At 34.0% G+C, this 20,633-nt stretch overlaps 1 protein-coding gene across 1 annotated transcript; it reads right to left on the reverse strand.

Annotated features, from left to right (window-relative positions):
- Positions 1-7,627: 7,627 nt before the first annotated feature.
- On the reverse strand, positions 7,628-13,981 carry Dolk (Dolichol kinase). Its single transcript, XM_075310484.1, has 5 exons — positions 13,600-13,981; positions 10,999-11,497; positions 10,751-10,930; positions 8,037-8,526; positions 7,628-7,974 (listed from the first exon to the last, which is right to left on the reverse strand). The coding sequence occupies exons 1-5, from the start codon at positions 13,728-13,730 to the stop codon at positions 7,754-7,756; spliced, it is 1,521 nt and encodes a 506-aa protein (XP_075166599.1). The 5' UTR covers positions 13,731-13,981; the 3' UTR covers positions 7,628-7,753.
- Between the last annotated feature and the right edge of the window lie 6,652 nt (positions 13,982-20,633).

Genomic DNA, 20,633 nt, shown 5'->3' on the forward strand with positions numbered 1-20,633 from the left:
TTTATATGTGTCCTTCTTTGTATCCAAGTTCCTGAGATATAATTGTAATGAAATTTTTGAGAAAACTCATTCTTTTATTTACTCTATGGGTGGTGCAAAAATCAAGAGGACTTTTTGAGTTATTTTACTGTAAAGTGTTGCAAAGTGTTGCAATTGTTGAGCTTAGTAGAAAATTTCGTCGAATGACATGTAATAAAAAAAATTATTCAATGCATCCGATCATTACGATAACCTATTTATAGCTCTTAAATACACAGTTACTGTAAAATTATGAAAGGGAATGAATGCTGCTTGTGTTTCTCCACTATTCTCCCCTAGAGTCGTTGATGTTTAATTTTTAAAATTTTTCATTTCTATAGAAAATTTTGTCAAAATTTTATTTCTATAGAAAATTTATTTCTATAGCAAATTTTGTCAAAATTTTATTTCTATAGCAATAAATATTTCAATGTTCCAAGAATGTAGTAATGAAAAACTATTACACCTGCATTTTTCATTAGCCAAACGAAAAATGTCAAAATTATAAGAAATAAATTTTGTTATATTTTATTTCTGTAAAAACCACAATAATTCACTGTTACCTTTCCTTAAGGTAAGTACTATGTTCGCTTTTCGCGTTGAAATTTTCGTGGTTACTTTATTAAAACAGCAAAGCAGATAAATTAACTCAATTGATGCGATGTTTCTTGTTTCTCTAGATTTCGACAAGACTTTACAGGAATAAGTTTGTTTTCATTTATAATTTCGATTAAGGTAAAGTATTCGCGAAAATAAAGTGGTTTTCAACTCGAAAACCGAACATAGTACCCACCTTTACATGTTATTTTAAGGTGGGTATTAAGTTCGAGTTTAACCGCTAAAAACGTCATTTTTTCACGATTACTTTTCTTTAATAATCCATTTTAAGGAATACAAACTATGTGAAAATTTGCTCTGGGCTATTCCCCATCAATTTCTAATAAAATTTGCAACAAATACGTATAATTTCATGCATTTTTCATACTGATTTAGTTTTCACTTTAGCGATTTTAGCGGCTAAACTCGAACTTAATACTCACCTTTAGAGAAAAAGCTTAAATTGGTCCAAGTCCCATTCCCTCCAAGTCATGTTAGATTTTGCAATGAAAGAAAAGTCGTATCTTTATTGTTAATTTGCACCTAAAATTTTTGTGAAACACGAACCTAGAGAAGTGAAATATTTCACTATATTTTACTATAAAATTAATTTGGCGGCACTCTTCGTACAAATGCGGCGCCATCTAATAACTTATTCAGAAACTCTTTCTTCAAAGTTAAATTTGATTTTATCAATTGAACAATGGTGTCCACAACAACATAAGAAACTCCAGTAGTGGGATCAGAGAATGAAGCCGACCCATTTTTGTCGGCGGCGGCTAACACTAAATTTTTGCCTTCGGCGGCGGCGGCTTGACGGCTAAGCCGATAAAAAATTGTCTGTTCGGCGGCGCAAAATTATCTATTACAAAATCAATTGTAATGAGATTAGTTGTACAACCAATCTTACAATCAAATTTACATTTCATTCAATGTTTTTGAGCTAAATTTTTGTAAAACTATTATAGCAACTTGATACTAATTGATTGAAAGTGGAAAGTTCAAAATTTTGGCAAAAACTATAACAAATATTATTAATTTTTTCTGATATAAATCAATATTTTAGATTAATTGGCGGCTAAATTTGAGTCGAGATGAGTCGACATATTCGGCGGCGGCGTCGACTGCTAAAAACGGTTCGGCGACGGCTAAAATCGGCGGCGCGACTCGGCGGCTTCATTCTCTGAGTGGGATTCTGTATTTCTTTACGATAATCGCATCGTGTATTACTAACGATCGTGTCATTCTGTAACTAATCTGTAGCAACTGTTGTTTAATGCGCTTTACAGACTATTAGTTATTCCGTGCAGCAGTATCGATTATGCCTTTGGACTTATGCGCTTTACAGACTATCAGTTATTCCGGACGGAATGTCGGTGTTTGTAAAGAATCTTACATTGTGTCGGATCGATACGACTTGTCGGCGATGACTAAATAATCGGTAAATGTGTTATCGATCCCATAAACATGCAGCAGTATCGATTATGCCTTCGGACTTAACTTATAATGTGCACAATATATGGGATATGTTCGACACGAGCACTGTCGTCCGGAATAACTGATAGTCTGTAAAGCGCATTAACTTATGCGGACCTTAGACGGTCGGATAAACACTACGATTTGTTGTATGTTCGTTCAAGTTTTTCCCTCACATTGCACGAACAATTATGATAACAACACGAAGAAATAAGAAGAAGCATAAACACAAACAATGAAGATGGACGAAAAGTTAGGTGTAAAGCCATTTTTTAGTAAAAATGGAAGAAACAATAAAAATTCTATTTGATTTAGCGGTCCCTCATTACCCTGCCAGCATTTCAAAGTTCCATTTCATCTTCATCGCTACCAAATACTCGTAAATGTCACTACAACCATCCTACTGTGATGGGGGGCAGCATATCATAAAGTACAAAATGTACTTCATACATGTATTTTGCCATCACTACTTTTACAAAAGCCATTTTATTTTTTGTGAAACGCCAAGCGCAACCAGCTTGTTATATTCTATTTAAATAAAAACGAAAATAAAGTTCTAAAAACATAGATTTTACGCTTAAAATTGTGAAAGGTATATTGGTGAACAATTTTTGATTTTCCAAATGGAATAAAGTGATTGTTTTTCCAATATTTTACAGAAACGCTGCCTCCATCGAATAAAAACACTGGCTGATAGACGCTGAAACATGTAACTCGCTACTTGTAACTCTACATCATCATTAATGCAAAAAATTATGTTAAATGTGATGTGATAGTGGTATAAATGTTATATTTGTAAGAATTTGTAAATGATTAATCAAATAAATAAATATCTAAACAAACGTGTTTTACTCGACCACAATGATTCTTTTACCACTATCTTAAAATGTGCTTTTTCTGATTGTTTGGAGAGTCTCTTATTGGCGTCGTTCTAAATTGATCTACAAAGGCACCTAATAATTGCACTCATACGAAACCTTTTTGTAGTAACTTGGCGTGGTACAACTTCTCAATAGTGACGGCGCTTTTCCGACGAGTTTTTGATATCGTATATGATTGTTTTCGACGTACTGGGGATTCTCAGAAGCGCCCCCAAATTCAAAAAATGTTGGCAGGGTAATTTCATTGCAGAAATGATTGTTCTAATTATGAAAATAAATTTGTTTTTGCTAATGTTTGGCGAACATCCCCTTACACGTGAAGATTTGTGCCTTCCAACCGGAAAAAATCAAAGTTGTTTTGATTTTATGCCAACACGTCCCCGCAACACGCGAACATGACTTTATACTAACGGATTTGTCGCCGCAACGTGTTATGTCGCAGGGTTTATCCGACCGTATAAGGTGCCCTTTATAATGTGCAGAATATATGGGATATGTTCGACACGAGCACTGTCGTCCGGAATAACTGATAGCCTGTAAAACGCATAAGATCAGAAATGAACTTTTCCAATGAGTGTAAAATTGGACCAATATTCAACGACGACCTCTATTGGGTATTGCCTATAATGTAAGTGCGACATCTTTCAATAACATATAAAATTAACTTGGCTGCACTTTTTTGTACAAATGCGCCATCTTGTAACTTATTCAGCAACTGTATGTTCGACGTTAAATTTGAATTGATCAATCAAACAATGGTGTCCATAACCAAAGATTATAGATTATACAACAAAAATTATAGATTATACAACATTAGAACATGTAACAATATAGCGATGCTAACAATCATTTATTTTTCATAGGACATAATGCCGACATTTATTTGTCAAACATGGAGCTGAACGTTCGGAAGCGGGTTTGTGCCGTGAAAGATTGTGATGTAACTTCGCTTACATCCAAGATGTACTCCTTTCCGGCAGACGAAGCTACTAGGAGCAATTGGGAACGCGTCTGCTGCCTAAAAGAGGCGTTGCAGAAATTTAAGAAGTTATTTATTTGCCCAAAGCATTTCGCTAAGGAAATGGTTGGTCCAAGTCGATTGGCAGAGGACGCATTTCCCATTTATTTTCTAGGTATGGACAAATGCCTAAATATAGATGAGGAAATCGTGATGAAAATGGACTTCAAAAGTGTTGTAATGGTTAAAGGTGCGTTTAAGGCCTGAAAAACGGGTACACTGGCGAAAATTTTGTAAACCTTATAAAAAAATATTAATGTCTTACAAAAAGAGTGCGCTTTTAAAAGAATTTGTCTCATTGGAGACCAGGCAGGGAGTAACTGCAAACTCTTTAGTAATTTGCTCAACTCCAATAGTCGTCATTATTTCCTTCACGAGGGACATCGCATTTATATATTTCACGATGTTCCTCACATTTTTAAAGGATTGAGGAATGCCCTGTTAGCACAAGACATTACAACACCAAAAGGTTATGCCAGTTGGAATGTCATAAAAGAGTTTTATAAGATTGATTCCCAATCTAGGTCTGCCCGCCTTGCACCAAAATTGACACATGCACATATATATCCCAATACATTCCACAAGATGAATGTTAGAATGTGCGCTCAAGTAATGAGCAGAACCACTGCCGCAGGAATTTTGTTTCTTCATGACAAACAATATTTCTGAAATATTCCGGCAGTTGAGAAAAATGCAGTTGCGGCTGCTAATTTTCTGAAACAAGTCAATGACGGTTTCGATTTGAGCAATGGGCGCTCATTTCAACATTCAAATCCAAATAAACGTCCTATAACACGTAGCAATGACATATTGCGTAAAATGTCTGACTTCACGGCATTTTTAAGCACTTGTAAAATGGCAACTAATACGCTAAGCAAAAAAAAAAAAAATATTGCATACTTCGCAGTCATAACGGACATGACAGACTATATTTTCGAATCTATGCCTGATATTACATTTATTGCCCAAGGTCGCTTTAACCAGGATGTCAATAGCATTTGCTCGTAGACATCTGAGTTCTTCTTCCAAACTCTTGTTTTTCTGTTCCACCTTCTCCATTTCCATCCTCTGGCTGTGCAGCTGTTTGCGTAGTTCATCATTCTCCTTCCTAGCCTCTTCTTCTTGTACTCTTGCCCGTTTCGAGCGCTCGAAATACTTTTCCACTAAAAATGGTTCCCTACTCCGGAATAAGGTTGGCGTTTGTGGATATGTGTCAGGCTCCACTTTGACGTTCACGCCTCTGTATTGCTTGGATGTACCAGGCCGTACGTCTAACTCCTCATCAAAATTTAATTTTCGCTTAATCCTATCGTCGACACAATTTCCCCCGTCATTAAATTGTCCCTCATCGATTGCAAAGGATGTAGTAGAATGAATTTGGGGGGAAGTAAGAACTTCTTCTCCAATTTCCATCTTCATCGCGATTTCCTCATCTATATTTAGGCATTTGTCCATACCTAGAAAATAAATGGGAAATGCGTCCTCTGCCAATCGACTTGAACCAACCATTTCCTTAGCAATTTCGCTTGGGCTTTGGGCAAATAAATAACTTCTTAAATTTCTGCAACGTCTCTTTTAGCAGCAGACGCGTTCCCAATTGCTCCTAGTAGCTTCGTCTGCCGAAAAGGAGTACATCCTGAATGTAAGCGAAGTTACATCACAACCTTTTACGGCACAAACCCGACATTTACTTACGGACTTTGACCTGAGGATTCCACATAGGGACATGTGTTGAGTCCTCAGAGTCGGAAATTTGTCGGTAGGTGTATATCAGATGTGAGTGTCTAAGGATTCTACAGAAGGGCTGTGGAATCTTTGGAAACAAATATCTGCATATTGTATTTATTTGGTATTTGCATTATATTATATATTATTTACATTATATTTCTACTATTACACATTTTTATATATTGTAATAGGTACGTATTACATATTAGTTTTATTAGTTTGGGGTAATATGCCTACTGATGAGACCCGTTGGCGTGGGTCGAAAGCGTTATAGGCAATCCAAGTTGGGCCTAAACGGCAAGGATAGGATAGATGTGGGAGTTTTTCTCTCATATATAGGGACAATGCTTCATTTATAGGGTGGAGATGAGAAGAAATGCATAACAAAATTGAGTTTCTTTTCCAATCCAATAACGTCACAATTGAAAGCTTTATGTGATAGTTGAGATTACTTTTGTGCCCTTTAATTACGATATAAATTTAGGTTTTTTTGTTTTTCAAATGTCTACGATTATGAATATTTTATGTTATTGAAATTAATGGATGATATTTTTTGGGTTTATGGGTATGGGGATAGACAAGAGCACACAGGGGTTTGATGCCACTAGGTGGATGATAGGAGGGATGGATGGGATATGACACTCTTGGTCGCTTCGGATGGCTTGATTCTGTCGGGCTTGGCCATTGTCCAGCTTTTGGGTAATGGTCTGTTTGTCGGGCAGTAAGATGGTCATAGGTGGGCTAAGTGGGTGGGTATATTTGTTCCCGACATTTACTTACGGACTTTGACCTGAGGATTCCACATAGGGACATGTGTTGAGTCCTCGGAGTCGGAAATGTGTAGGTAGGTGTATATCAGATGTGAGGACTTTGACCTGAGGATTCCACATAGGGACATGCGTTGAGTCCTCGGAGTCGGAAATGTGTAGGTAGGTGTATATCAGATGTGAGTGTCTAAGGATTCTACAGAAGGGCTGTGGAATCTTTGGAAACAAATATCTGCGTATTGTATTTCAGTTGTGACGTTATGGGATTGACAAAGAAACTCAATTTTGTTATGCATTTCTTCTCATCCCCACCCTATCAACGAAGGATTGTCCCTACATATGAAGGAAAAACTCCCACATCTATCCTATCCTTGCCATTTAGGCCCTACTTGGCTTGCCTATAACGCTTTCGACCTACGCCAACGGGTCTCATCAGTAGGCTTATTATCCGTATCAAGGAGTGGTCATATGGCATGTAATACACAGTTGTTCATAATTTTATATGCTAAATTTCTTCCACCGACTGTTTGGTAAAATTTTCAACAGTTCAGGAGCTGTAGTCGAAAACCCAAAAAATCGTTGATAAAAGTAGAAATTTTATCGACATTTTTTCAATTTTGAGCATGAAGATGAAAAATTTTCGACATAATATATTCAGCATTTTTGTTGGCCGAGTCAAGAGCTACAACTTTACTGAATACCTCAAAAATGAATTCACAGCTTTTTCGAGCTATGGTCATACGGAAATTGCAAAAAGTGTTCAAAATCGAATTTGGCGAAAAGACTTTAGAGGCTCATAAAAGACGAATGGCAACCAATCTAGCAAAATCCAGACATTACTTTTCTTCTCTCATCGAGTACTTTCGGCTGTGATAAGTGATTTTTTGTTTGGATTTTCAGTGTTGCACTGTGTGTATTAGCAAATTATGAAATGTCCATTTTGATTGCAAACACGTTTGATCGGTACTTCGGTTTTAGTACGAAATGAAAATGATCACATACATCGATTGAATTTATTTTACATCAATGTGAGACATGTATGTTCATTGATTATCGTAATCGGAGTTTCCATCTACCAATGACAAAATTTTTTTTCAGAATTGATGAATTTAAAGAAAGCAAACCATTTTGAACTGTTGATATTTGGTTAAAACAAAAATGTTTTCTCTTTTTTCATCAACAAAATCTCTTACTTCAGATAAAATATATTACTATGGAAGGAATGTAACATATGTCTGTACATTATCTCATAACTTACGACTATATTATCAACAACATAAACTAACAATAATATAAAAAACTAAAGGTAAAACTAAATTATCTATTTGATCAGTTCGGGCTTCTACAAGAGCAGATACTAATGTAGCCAAGACAATGAAACACCATTGCGTTTCGTTTAGCTGTACAAATTCCATTAGTTGTAAAATTACAATGGGTAAAAGTACATAGATAACAAAGGCCACAGTTCCTTCCATAGATCGTGAACTATCTAAAAAGAAAAAGTTCTATTATAACAAATTTACATTTATATTGAATACATCGATAACTTACTTTTCCATTTTGTTCGACCCCACTTTGAGCCTATAACACTTGCTGCTGTATCACCAAAACCTATTGTTAGTATACCAGCTAATAAAGGTAAAAGTTTATTATTCAAACCATGTTCACCTGTTATACAGGGACATGGCATAATCCACATAGGTAACGAAGAGCCAATTAAAAGGCATATTGGCGTAAAGGCAATAATTCCAGCATCTTTTTCATCAGCAAATGAATGGAAAGCCTTTTCCAAGATTTCCCCCAAGGGTGGCATTTTCAATATACGCAATAGATCAAATATTGCGATCAAGGCTAAAGCTACGCCGGATGCGATGTACAGGAAGACACACTCATATAAAAATCCTGGTATATAGACGAGTACCACTAGGAGATGGAATAGTTTTCGTACACTTGTAGTGGCATGTTTCGTATTACGTAGCTGCCAGCAAACAACCGCAATTGTAGCCCCAACGAGGGCTATATAGAAGAGAATTATATAGAGCTGGAAGGATTTACAAAAACAGAAAATATTTTAAATTATTTAAGAAAGACAATCAATATTCTAGCATAAGTATTGTTCGAAGAGCCATTTTCATATTTCGTGAAACACCAAGGGTAAATAGCATCTTCTAATTTTTTTTTAAGAAAACCAAAAAATCAAAATAGACGCTTAGTAAAGATACCCTAATAGCTCTTTAATTTTGTAACTTGGAAAATGTTTTCAACTTGATGGTGAGACGGTTCTCAAGCTTAGTGGATACTCTAAGAAGTGCTGTTGTTTGCGTTGGAATTTACAACTTCTAAGCGATATTTACGTAAAACTTAGATATCTTTTATGAGTGTTTGCTTGATAGTGAGACCCATTTTATAAAAAGCCTGGTCATACACATGTATATATGGCAGGCACGCCAAAATGTCAAGAGAAATGGCTGATATTTCACACGTTCTGGAGGCAAGAAATATGGTCTTGAGGTGAACCTAAGCAAGTTTTATTAATATATTGGGGTTATTAAATAACGTAGGTTAGGTTAGGTGGCAGCCCGATGTATCAGGCTCACTTAGACTATTCAGTCCATTGTGATACCGCATTGGTGAACATTGGTGATTAAATAACGTAAAGGAGGAGTTTATCTTGATGAGAATGCATATGACAGATTCAAGTTACGTTGACACCAGTTAGAGAATTAACACCATCATTACTGAGGGAAAAGTTTTGTGTTCGGTAAAAACTGAGATTGAATCTATGAAGCTTTGTATGCAAGGCAGATATGCTAACCTAACCCCATGGTGGTCAATGGAAAGTCTCCCTTGAACACTTGGCTGATATTAAGGAGAACATGCTAATTCTTCCATGGTGGTCACTTGAAAAGACCAAGGCCTGACAAATGCAACGTTTTGGCCATCACTTCTTCACTTTACGAAAATTTCTTCCCAACTGGCCATATTTTAAGATCTGAGAACACGAAATAGTCAATACGCCAGATTTTGTTAAAACGGTAGATGAGGAAGCAATTTCATTAGCCAATAGTGATTTCGAGGTGATTTGAATAGGTTTAGAAGGAAAGCTAAAAAATTAGGTCTGGTAATGTGGCCTTGATTACAGATGGGACACATGTCAACTATGCTATTATCAATTTCTGGTAATAGGACTCCCTCCCAGCAAAAACTCTCATTACCCGGTAATCTTGTAGGTAAGCCTATTTAAAAATTAATAACCACTTATTAATTGGCATCGCTTCGGATTACATTTACGTACGCATGTCCTAGAAGGAAAGTACTTCTCCCCAGGCATACTTTCGGCCATAAAATAAGTAGTGCATTTAAAGCATATAATCACCTAATATGTAATGACTTATTCGTAGATACACCAAAGCTTGCAAAATAGCCACTTATTGTCTCAGGCAACCAAATCTCGAAAATATTGATTTCTGGATCAAAATATGGCGAGTGATGCTGTAATAGAAGAACTACTTGAATAGAAACGAATATTGTATAAATAAAAAAAATCTAATAAATAATCTAAATAAGATTCAAATTAATTTCACATTTAAAATAGAAATAAATGTAGGTTGTTTAAGGGAGTTGGATTCGTGAATTACGTTATAATATATCCAATAGCCAATTCACATAAGGTTCAAAATCTACTAAAAGTGGACTTTAAGTCTCTTTTTTATAAGGCAAATGGCATTCGAAATTTAGTTTAAGCGCATTTTGGAAGTGTAATGCGAATGAGGTATAAGAAAGCATTTATTTTATAACATAATATGACAATGTCATTAAACACAATTATTATAAAATATTTGTGATAAAAATTTCTTAACGGAAAATTTTTCAGAATTACCGTTATATTACATATTCTTTTTGATTTTTTTATGTAAGCGCTCGATTATGTGAATAATTATACCTAATGGTACTATCATTTATTCTATTATATTAATTCGTTAACTACAACTACATAAAATTTGAGAATAACAATTCGAAAATTACCGAGAAGTATTTATTTTTGTCATTACAAGTTAGTCATTATAACTCGCCGCAATGTAATGCAACGTGTAATGACAGCTTTACTCCTGGTAATGTCAATTGTAATGAGATGTGGTTACCTAGTTTTTGCTGGGCTGTTATTAATAAGACTAAAACAACGCCGTATGTCATGGAACTTAGTTTAGTTAGGTTTAACTGTAGTCGCTCAATAACAAAATTTGCTTCAATATTTTTGAACTTACCCTCAATTTATCTCTGAATATAAATTCGAATACAGCAATAACTGGTATAGGTTTGGTAACAGGAGCCAATGTGGCTGCAGCAACAAATGTTATCATTATAGGATAAAAGATGAAAGGCTTTCTTAAAAATTGGCAAGCCAACAGAGAGGTGCAAACGATCAAAAGCCACAATAAGGCAAACTGCAATTAAGAAAGCAATAATAAATCAATTTTGCATAAAATACAAAAATAATTTTTTGACTGCTTACCATCATTATAGTACTCAAAGTTCGCAAATCACCCAATTGTTCAGCCGATGGTTGATCAATTATTAAACGATAACCCGAGATCAAAGTATTCATAAGAAATAATATCACACCCTGTGTCAGGATTGAAGCCTCCCCGTAGGTAAAACTCTTGGGTAAATCTCTCATCGCTTGAATGTAGCATCTTTGGAATACAACATCAATAAAGACAGTCCACAATGATGATAGCCACCATGTCATACCGAGACCATATTTGAATATACATGCTCCACCCACAAATGGTACAAAAACAATCAGCCATTTATAGAGTTTCGCCTGTAGCACCAGATAAATGAAGAAACTAACATTTTGTATGCAAATTGTTGCTGCTGTTAGTGTAATCAATTTAAAATGTTCGGGAATGTCGGAACATCGTTTTGGATCGTTTGTTGTTGTCCAGTATGTCACGCACATGGCCAATGGTAATAGACCGCAAAGCCAGTATCCCGGAGATGCTAATGGTCTAAAAAAATAGAGATTATACGAAAATTGGTAAAATCAAATCATATAAAGAGTGTTCATTTTTGTTCTATTGCGCTGAGAAGGAATTCAATTCCATTTAGCGAAGTAATGAAAGAAACTTGTTGTTGGAGACTTTCTGGTTAGCTTTTATGTCTGTTTGGTAGAACGAACACAGTTTGACATAAATTTCATTTTTTGACAAAAAAAAAGTTTTTTTTGACAAAAAGTCGATTAGTCGAAAAATTACTTTTGCGTTCTTTAATTCGGATTATAATGCAAGGGAAAATATCCACTCATCCCCTAGGTATGGACAAATGTTTAAGAAGTTGGAAATCACTTAATTCTTCGCGGTTACGTTTTTTTTAAGCCTATAATTCATATTTATATTCTTATTAAATTATTCAAACCGAGCCCATGCGGACTATATGTTGATATATAATACAAATGATTACAGGTATTTTCTTGAAATGATAACACTAACTAATACATATATAATATATAACATAATACATAATCTATAATTGTTTATAAAAATTATTAAATTAAACCCAACCAAAAACTAAATGTGATGTTTGAAACTAAAATCCTAAAACTAATAGCCTTGTTATGCGAATTGCAAAAGATTTCTCAAAAATATTGTGACTGAATTTTTCCGCGCGGAGTTGTGAATTTCTGGTGGAGTGTAAAAAGTTGAAGTTATGCAGAAGATAGGAAGGCTGTCTGCGTTTTGTTCTAAAAAAGAAACAAAGACATTTTATGGACACAAAATCGTTAAAAGAGCAAGCCAAGAACTGCGAAGCAAAGTAGTCGTAGTCCCTCCTACTGGCCGTAAACAAAAATACCATGAAAACATGATATAAGCCTATTATTAGCACACGTATAGACCTGAATACAATAAAGTATATGCGGCATGAGCAAGGAATGCGCCAATATATATTTAATCTGTGTAGGAAATATAACATTAAGGGTGTATAACTTTTTAAGTACAAGATTCAATTCACACACATTGGCGATATGTGAGCCAAATGTAAGATTGTTGTTAAGTTCGAATCCGAGCGAAGTAATACAACTAGACGGAACGACAACACTATTCTGGACAACAATACAATTATTAGAGCGCAAATTATGAGATCCACCAAATACTATAAATTTAGTCTTATCTACATTAATCTTAAGTTTATTACTCGTGATAAGCAATATAGCCAGCATATATAGCGAAGTTATCCTGCTGAATGTAAAGATGTAGGTCATTCACATACAATGTATATAGAATCGGTCCCAATATAGAGCCTTGGAATACCCCGACAAGTATCGTGTTAACACCCGAAAATTGATCCCGGTATGACACGAACTGCGAACGACTAGGCAGAAACGAGGACATTGGCTCACATGACGACACTGACAAGTTGAATTCATGATTAAGTTTATAGCACAGAATGTTGTGATGTACAGAGTCAAAAGTTTTGTTCAAATCTCATAATTTGACGTAAGAATATAATTTCAATTATTTAAGAAAATGTGGCTGGGAAAATAAACTAAGAGAAAACAGAAAATGGTTAAATTGCTTTATGGTAAAAAGCAAATCGTCCTGTTTTTGGTGTGGAAACTGTCAACAATTTCCCTTTCTATGTTTAGTAAACAGTGCTATAAAAAGCGAGTATACTCGAATGCGTAAACTAGTCCCTCTTAACAAATCGAATACTGCATGGTACCATGGAACAGTCTGAATATGGAACCAAAACGTTTTCTTAGCAAGCATGAAAAAGAAATCGTAGCGTTCTAAACATTGGAATGACTTAATTGTCTACTTAATAATAGACTAAATAGAATCACAAATAATTTACCGATAATGTAAAACTGTAATTGGAATTGTCAGGAGAAAACCTATTAAATTTTTTTATTCATATTTACAGATATTATCAGAGACTATATAAAAAAGCGATAATGCATACTTGTATGAACGACTCATTGATCAACCTTTGAAATCGGATGTGTCTCATATCAGTTGTCAGTCATATCCCTTATCAGTATCAAACATTTGAAACGGAACGTATAAAAAATAGCAATTACGTGTTCCATATTTCTTATTCCTGAAGAACTTACCTTGGAACAATATCATTGGATTTTTGGTTACCAACACCACACATTCGGTCCTGAACTTTTCTAATTTGTGCATCTTCATCACTGCTACTGAATTCGGAACCACCGCTGTTATAATCGATTCGATTCCGCATTTTTAATCCAATTAATGCATTGGCTTAAGATTTTTCCAAAATAATACTGTTTCACTTCTCTCTTGTCTTCATAGGTCAACAACCCAAAGCCTTTTCTGCGATTGTCACTTGAAGTTGCTGTTTTTTTCTTTCCAAATTTCCTTCTGCTCTGATAAATACTTGAATGGGCAATTTTGTTTTTCTTTGCACTTGGTAGATGTTTTGCAATTTATATGTCATACAGGTTTGTTTATAACCATATCACAACAACAAATTTAATTGTACTCTAGTGTTGGGAAAGTAACGAGTATTTGGTTACAAGTACTCGTTACTGACTAATTTTTTGAGTACTCGTTACAATTAAATGAGTACTCAATATCATCAATACAATTCCAATAAACACAATCGCTTGAAAAATGCTAAAATTCAAATGCTTTTCAAACAATTAAATTATTAATTTCAGGTCATAAAATTAATTTCAGTAATCAAAAGACCGTTAGAATATAATTGAAATATCCCACGGAAATTTGGATGATGATGCCTAAATATGTTAAAGTACCCACTTGAGTCTCTATCCATCGAACAAAAACATAAAACGACATCGTAAACTACAAGAAAAAAAAAAAACAATTTTCTTATATTAAAGAGAACCTTTTTATACCCTTCACCACTACTGTGGTACAGGGTATAATAAGTTTGCGCATTTGTATGTAACGCCAAGAAATAGTGGTCATAGACCCATCTTTTAGTATACCGATCGGCTTAGAATTAAATTCTGAGTCGATTTAGCGATGTCCGTCTGTCTGTCTGTCTGTCCGTCCGTCTGTCTGTATATGTAATTTTGACATAACGTCTTTCTTCGGGTAGAAGACAATCACTATTGATTTTGGAAAAAATCGGTTCAGATTTAGATATAGCTGCCATATATAGTTATCACCGATTTGATCATAATTCACGTATTTATGAACCGACGTTCTTCAAATTTTGTACATCTGAATGTTTTGTCAGTCCGTAAAAACTGCCAAATATCAGCTAAATCGGTTCAGATTTATATATAGCTCCCATATATATCTTTCGTCCGATTTGAACTTATATGGCCCCAAAAGCGAGAGTTTTGCCCTGATTTGCTTCAAATTTTGCACAACGAGTACGTTTAATAGTATTGTTAATTGTGCCAAATTTAGTTAAAATCGGTTCAGATTTATATATAGCTCCCCTATATATCTTTCGTCCGATTTTGACTTATATGGCTTCAAAAGCCAGAGTTTTGGGCTGATTTGATTAAAATTTTGCACAAGGAGTACGTTTAATAGTATCGTTAATTGTGCCAAATTTAGTTGAAATCGGTTCAGATTTAGATATAGCTCCCATATATATCTTTCGACCGATTTGGACTTATATGGCCCCAAAAGCCAGAGTTTTGCCCTGATTTGCTTCAAATTTTGCACAACAAGTACGTTTAATAGTATCGTTAAATGTGCTTAATTTGGTTAAAATCGGTTCCGATTTAGATATAGCTCCCATATATATCTTTCGTCCGATTTGGATTTATATGGGCTCAAAAGCCAGTGTTTTGCCCTGAGTTGCTTGAAATTTTGCACAAGGAGTACGTTTTATAGTATCGTTAATTATGCAAAATTTAGTTGAAGTCGGTTCAGATTTAGATATAGCTCCCATATATATCATTCGCCCGATTTGGACTAATATGCCCACAGAGGCAAAAGTGCTACTCTGATTTACGTGAAATTTTGCAAAGGGAGTAGAATTGAACTTGAAACTTTGCACAGGCACTAGAATTAAGGTTCTGCATATGCGTGTTTATTTTGGTTGAAATCGGTTCAGATTTTGATATAGCTCCCATATATATCTTTCGCCCGATTTTCGGTCATATGACCACAGAGGTTAAAGTTGTTATCCGATTTACGTGAAATTTTGCACAGGGAGTAGATTCAACATAGTAACTATGCATGTGATTGATTGCAATCGGTTCAGATTTCGATATAGATTCCATATATATGTTTTTCCTATTTAGGCAAAACTGGGCGAATGGATTCATATAGCATCCAACACATTGGACGGATTTGATATGGTATCGAAAATGTGGACTTACAAAGTGGTGAAGGGTAAAATATATTCGGCGCCGCCCGACTTTAGACTTTCCTTACTTGTTAAAAACTAATTTATGAGGATGTCATTTATTCTAATTTCTTTCATTTTTCAAACAATAAAGGTTAACATGCCTCAAGAGACGAATTTCACTCACCGAGACAATTGAATCGAGTGTGTCTGTCTTTAGGGAAGTACTTTGTGGGAGAAATAATTAGGAAAATGCCGGGCTTTTCATTTCCCAAAGGCGGATCGTATAGGAAAACTACAAAAAAATAGATATCAACACTTGCACCCATCTTTTTAAGAATTCCATCATCGGCAAGGCAATGATATGAAAAAACATTTAAAAGCCATGAAATGAAATGAAGGAAAGGAGCAATGGCAAATCGCATGCATGTTTCATGACATGCCTTATAATTGTGAACAAATGTGAAAAATATTTTCAAGAAAATGAGTCGATCTTAAGTCGAGCTCAAAAATCCCCATCATGATCATCAACAGTGGAAACACAATTTGGCAGAAAAAAGAAGTGAAGAACAAATCTAACATCACATAACCAAGGTTTCACATACAAGTCTTTTATTTATATGGAAAGGTTAATAAACTTGGCTTGAACCAAACAATTCTCCAAAGTATCTCTCTATCCTAGGTTGAGGCTATCACAATACCTTAGACTAAAACTCATTAATTATGTCCCAAGAAAAACCGAATGTCTACAAATGAAACGCCACCAACCGCCATCATCAACCAAACCACCAATATGACAAAGAAAGCGAAAATTCCCTAGCCTTATGATAATTTAGACCAGAATATTTTTCAAATGAAAATTTTTCCTTAAGACTTTTGAGAGTCTCTAGGAAATTTTCCATAGTATTGGGGAAATTCGAATACTTCGGAAAGTTCTCATCATATTTATTCGGAAAAAGAGAAAAATAAAACCAAAATATTTCCAATTAAAAAATTGATTGAAACTGAAAATATAATCAGTAAACAAATGGGGACGACATATCAGAATTGGGGACTTGGGGATCTGGTGGGAATTTGCATAAATTTGGGGATTTTTTATTTCTATAGAAAATTTTGTCAAAATTTTATTTCTATGGAAAATTTTGTCAAAAATTTATTTCTATAGAAAATTTTTTCAAAATTTTATTTCTGTAGAAAGTTTTGTCAAAATTTTATTTCTATAGAAAATTTTGTCAAAATTTTATTTCTATAGAAAATTTTGAAAAAATTTTATTTCTATAGAAAATTTTGAAAAAATTTTATTTCTATAGAAAATTTTGAAAAAATTTTATTTCTATAGAAAATTTTGTCAAAGTTTTATTTCTATAGAAAATTTTGAAAAAATTTTATTTCTATAGAAAATTTTGTCAAAATTTTACTTGAAGATTTAGAGGTAAATTTTGGTTCATAAATATAAGGTCACCATTTGGGAGTCACCGTGGTGCAACCTAACCACTCTCTTGGTGTTGTGGTTCGAAATCTTGATTTTATTGCAGCTTGCTGGATTTGGCAAAATGTTAACTTTTAAATTATTACTGATTTTCTACAGCAGAGCCTTTTGCTTTAAGGTGAGTATTAAGTTCGGGTTTTGTACAAATATAATTATGAAGACGATTATATTTTGATCGAGTGTTGCCAAATAATGGATGGAAAAGATCCAAGGAATTGATTGCAAATAATTTTATATTTCTAAATTAGTTAATTAAAAAAAGTTACCGTGAAAACAAGCTGGTTTTCAGCTTGAAAACTGAACATAGTACTCAGCTTTAAGCTGAGTACTGAGTACAAAATTCAAAGCAAATCTGGCTGAAATTCTGGCTTTTGGGGCCATATTAGTAGATATCGGGCGACAGATACATATGGGAAATATATCTAAAGCTGAACCGATTTCTTCCAAAATCAATAGTGTTTTATTCTGATCCAAAAATACCTGTGCCAAATTTGATGTCGATTGAACTAAAATTGTGACTAACATCGGATCTGTTGGATATGGATCAATTTTAGCATGGTTGTTAGCAAAGATTATGGATTATTAATCCATAATCTTTGATTTCTCTTGGCATAAATGTTGAATGAAAAAGAGTGCAGAAACAAGCCTATAACCAAATTGAAAATCATTTTCTTTCCTTTTTTAGATTCGTAACATCATACCCATTTTTTTTCCAACTCTCTCATACATGTATGGACCTAAACTCATGAGCCTATTGGAAAAAGGGGAAGCATATAGACATCTTGTTATTTCAGATAATCTTTGGTTCTAGGACTTGCAGAAAATACCATTTAAAACATGATTTTGTTGTTTGCAATAAATATATCATTTTATTGATAGTCTATTCAATTTAGTTTTGTTACAAATTTTGTATTAATGAACTTTCGTTGCGTTTATTAAGATTATATTGATAGTAAATTCGTTTGTAAAGAAATCCATTAAATCGATGAAGAATGTTAGTAGCAAAAGTTTGTGTAATGAAGTTCTTATATTTGTTATGCAGATTTTAGTTTTAATAACTTTATTTTAAAAATACCATATAGCATGGATTTGATTAGGGATTTTTTTAGTTTTAGTTTCTGAAAAAATAAAAATATGGCTATCTAATTTGCAAAGGTCGGTCCTATTTTTTATTTTCTCACTGAAAAAAAACTTCTTTTGTTCTCTCCTAAAATAAGAGTCCTAGAGTGAAAAGGGGTTAAAATGTGATCACCCTCAAAAAATCCATCCAAATCCTCAAAAAAAAAAATTTTGCTCATACGCCAAACATAGTGGCGGGCATAATGTAGGACATACTCGCTTCTTAAGAAGCTTATCACGGTATTCGATATCGAGAATTTTTTAATGAAATCTAAATTTTTCGGATCACGACTTTTATTGATCGATTTTTTTTTCGATTGATAATTTGCTATCGTAAAACATTTTCCCATGTTTTTTACATCGTTTTCGCCATAAAGGAGTAGTAAATATGTTAGTTTTGGCTCGAATTTAACAAAAATTGGCCATAGTAGAGTTCGGGAGCGAGCATCGCAGCTTGGCGAACATTCTAGCTTGGAAGCCACAGTGGTGCATTAGTTAGCATTCCCGCCTTGCATACACAAAGTCGTGGGTTCGATTCCTGCTGCGATCGAACACCAAAACGTTTTTCAGCGGTGGCTTATCCCACATCAGTAATGCTGGTAACATTTCTGAGTATTTCAAAGCTTCTCTAAGTGGTTTCATTGCAATGTGGAACGCCGTTCGGACTCGGGTATAAAAAGGAGGTCCCTTGTCATTGAGCTTAACATGGAATCGGGCAGCACTCAGTGATAAGAGAGAAGTTCACCGCTGTGGTATCACAATGGATTGAATAGTCTAAGTGAGGGGCTGTCACTTGATGAAAGCTTGCACTGGCCTAAAGGTTTAAGACGACAGACTATTGTAACATCGATAGAACAATTATATTTCTCCAAGTAACAACAATTATATTTCTCCAAGTAACAATTAAACGCCTCCTTCGTCGGCCGAAACCCTCCATTGAGCCTGCAAAATGGTGACTTTCTAACAGTGGATATCATTTCAAACCCATGAACTTACACCAATGACAATGACTACTCTTATCCCTTATTTGTCGCCGTATTATTTTATATTCATCTCATCTTCCGATTCGGAGGAATGTAAAAAGATATATGGGTCCATAAGATATAAGGCAATACAATTCACTTTTAGCTTTGAAATCTTCAACAACATATGTTTTTTTCTACATTCTATTTTGTTCGGCTAACTTAATTTTGTGATTTCATTTTGTTCTGCTTTTTTCCCTAAAAATCGATGGAGGCTATCAACGTTGTTTGGGCTAATCGCTTATACAAAAGTATAATGGCAACTCTGCAAAAAGATGGAAGTAGACGTTTTCATAATTTTAACAAATTGAAACTAGAAAAGCCAAAATCTAAATTGAAAGGATATTGTGATGTACATAGATGTTTTAGTATATAATTGCTTATTTTTTTGACATCTGCATGTAAATTAACTGTGAGCAACTATTTGTGGTACACCACCTGTAATAGTCTCAGTTTTAAAAGTACGAAAATTGTACTTACAAATAAAGTGAACTGCCTCTAACAACAAAAAAAGTTTTTAGATTCAAATGTGAATTTCCAAGATAGAACCGAAGCACAAACGATTGCACTAAGCGTTTGTGATGTTAGAGCTACTTTTTTTTTTACATATGCAAAAATCTAAATTAACAAAAAGACAAAGAAATTCATTTTCATTTTTTTATATATAAATGCATTTTCCAATACTTTTTTATTTGATTTTTAATATAATTTTTTCCTTTTTTATAAAAATTTTTATAATTTTTATTTGTATAATATTAATTAATAACTTTAAGTAGTTAATTATTAGACGTAAGATTACTTATTTCGTTTTTTTAATTTTAATTGGATTGTGGTACGTGGTATGTATATGGAAAGATCTTAGAGGATAGTTGGGTTTTGGGAGGAAAGGTATAATAATGTAAATAAAATTAATAGGAGCTAAGAATAGCAAGAACTTTATTGGTATAGGAAGAGGAAGAATATCTACGTGTAATAGTATAAGAAACAATGCATTCTCTTCCTCTTCGTTTAACTTGTTATCGTATTTTCTTCTTCATATACGTTTTTTTTGTTTTATACAAAGAAATTAGTTTGTTTTCTTTTTTAATGGGATTGTGTGTGTTTTCATCTTAACTGTGTGTGTGTTTTTTTATATAAAAATAAGTAAATTTTATAAAAAAAATTAACAGAAATTAATAAAACTTTAAAAAAATAATGATAATTGTTGTTGTTTGACAG

The sequence above is a fragment of the Haematobia irritans genome, chromosome 5, assembly GCF_050003625.1.
Source record: "Haematobia irritans isolate KBUSLIRL chromosome 5, ASM5000362v1, whole genome shotgun sequence".
NCBI lineage: Eukaryota > Metazoa > Arthropoda > Insecta > Diptera > Muscidae > Haematobia > Haematobia irritans.